The sequence below is a fragment of the Nannospalax galili genome, unplaced genomic scaffold, assembly GCF_000622305.1.
Source record: "Nannospalax galili isolate Female #2095 unplaced genomic scaffold, S.galili_v1.0 scaffold16934, whole genome shotgun sequence".
Lineage (NCBI taxonomy): Eukaryota > Metazoa > Chordata > Mammalia > Rodentia > Spalacidae > Nannospalax > Nannospalax galili.
The window spans coordinates 1-1,979 of NW_008334286.1; the positions used below are offsets into that span (position 1 = coordinate 1).

General features: G+C 44.1%; 1 gene segment (V, D, J or C); it reads left to right on the forward strand.

Moving 5' to 3' along the window:
- Positions 1–1,042: 1,042 nt before the first annotated feature.
- Positions 1,043–1,410, forward strand: LOC103731001 (the record flags this gene model as incomplete). The annotated part of the segment is given in 1 exon segment: positions 1,043–1,410. A coding segment is annotated over 1 exon segment (368 nt), but the record flags the coding sequence as incomplete, so codon positions are not given.
- Between the last annotated feature and the right edge of the window lie 569 nt (positions 1,411–1,979).

The window sequence follows — 1,979 nt, forward strand, 5'->3', positions numbered from 1 at the left end:
GAACATGGTCACGTGTTGCTGTGTCATAGCCATCATGAGGGGACTGTGTGGATCCAGAGAAAAACTTACATACACAGTTTCTTGAGACCAGCAGGGGGCATTGTAGATTCATCAATCCAAAGGGCAGCATAGCAAATTCAGAAGAAAGCAGGGGAAGGGGGAGAGAGTCTACCAGCTTTTCTGGTTTCCATTCATAAAAGATTCACCTTCTGCAACCTTGCAAAATATAGACTTCAGTTAGACATCGTTACTCCATGCTCAAAAACAACAAATTTTCATGGTTAAACACATTTAATATATGAGGCTATCAAAAGCCACATTAAATTTCTACTGATTCATAGTCATAGTTCACTCATGAGGACTATGTTCTGAGAACAAGGCTTTTCTATGGAACATCTCTGACTCAGGTCACTTGGAAACGTGCTAAAAAAAAAAATCACCGAAGTACACTGCTGATATCAGTGTTGCCCATGTTCCTGGGGTCACTGATGTGGGAGGGACAGTTGTCTCCAATGTTCTGTGCTGGTCCATTATGCAAGCATTTTGATCTAAATTCAGCTGTTAAGCATCAGAGACACTGTTGGCCCTGAGCCGGTTCAGGTGGCCCATGCACCTTTTATAATGGGGTCCAATCAGAGCAGTGTGACAATGGGGATTTCATTCTCTGTGGGAACAGCACAGGGATCAAGGAAGGGGCAGCAGATGTATTTAATAGGATTATGAATTGGACAACAGCACATTGTTGTATGCTCCAGGTGTCTTCAACCTACTCCTTATCACGCATTTTGACTTTATACAGAAGTACTCTGAATCATGGATATGCAAATGACCCACATCTGTCCTGGCAAACATATGTCTCTTTAGTCTCCAGTACTGCAGGACCAATCTTAACCTCACAGTCCCTGAGTGCTTACCATGGATTGGAGCTGAATCATCCTCATCCTGATTGCAGCCATTACAGTTAAAGGGGTACCTAGTTCCAGGTGTGAGAGGTGCCAGAGTCTCTGGTGAATGGGACATCAACTCTCCCTCCTCTCCACAGATGTCCATTCCCGGGTCCAGCTTCAACAGTCTGGGCCTGATCTGAAGAAGCCTGGGACCTCAGTAAAGCTCTCTTGCAAGACTTCTGGCTATACCTTCACCAGCTACACTATACATTGGGTGAAGCAAAAGCCTGGACAAGGGCTAGAGTGGATAGGATGGATCTACCCTGGCAATGACAACACAGGGTATGCACAGAAGTTCAAGGGCAGGGTCTCAATGACCAGTGATACATCATCCAGGACAGCCTTCATGGAGCTCAGCAGCCTGATATCTGAAGACTCAGCTGTTTATTACTGTGCTAGACACAGCGTGGCAACCCACATCCTGAGTGTGTCACAAATCCTGAAGGAGCAGGAAGCAGCGTGACGCCGAGAAGACGGGAAGGAAAGAGCTGAAGACTTGTTCAGAATGCAGAGGTACAAAGGGAGAACGGGGAACATTAGATTTATACGGAATTTTCTTTGAATAAAGGATTAGATACCGGGAAATTTTCAGATAACTATTAACTTATTATTGTCAATTACATATACCGATCTTTTAAAAATATACTGCCTAGATCATTCATGAACACAGTAATAAGAACAGGGTAAAAATAATTGTCTCTCTTTTCTGTGGTCACCATATTCCATCCAATAAGATGCACTAAATGCAATCCTGAACGTGCTCCTAATCTCATAGCTAATCCTAAACGCATGCTCCTAATCTCATAGCTTGAAATACGAGAAGGGAAGACAGAAAGCACAGGAAATCCCCAGTGACTGTGTGTAATCTCAGCACACCCTGGATGCCATTAGCCATCCTTGGCTGTCCAGTTAATATCTGTTCCTTTGCCTAGCTGTTTCAAATGTGTGGGGGCACACTAGTGACTGCCATCTTGGACCCACAAAATCAAACAAGTCCTTCATTGTTGGAGGTTCCTATTGTACAGCACTGTT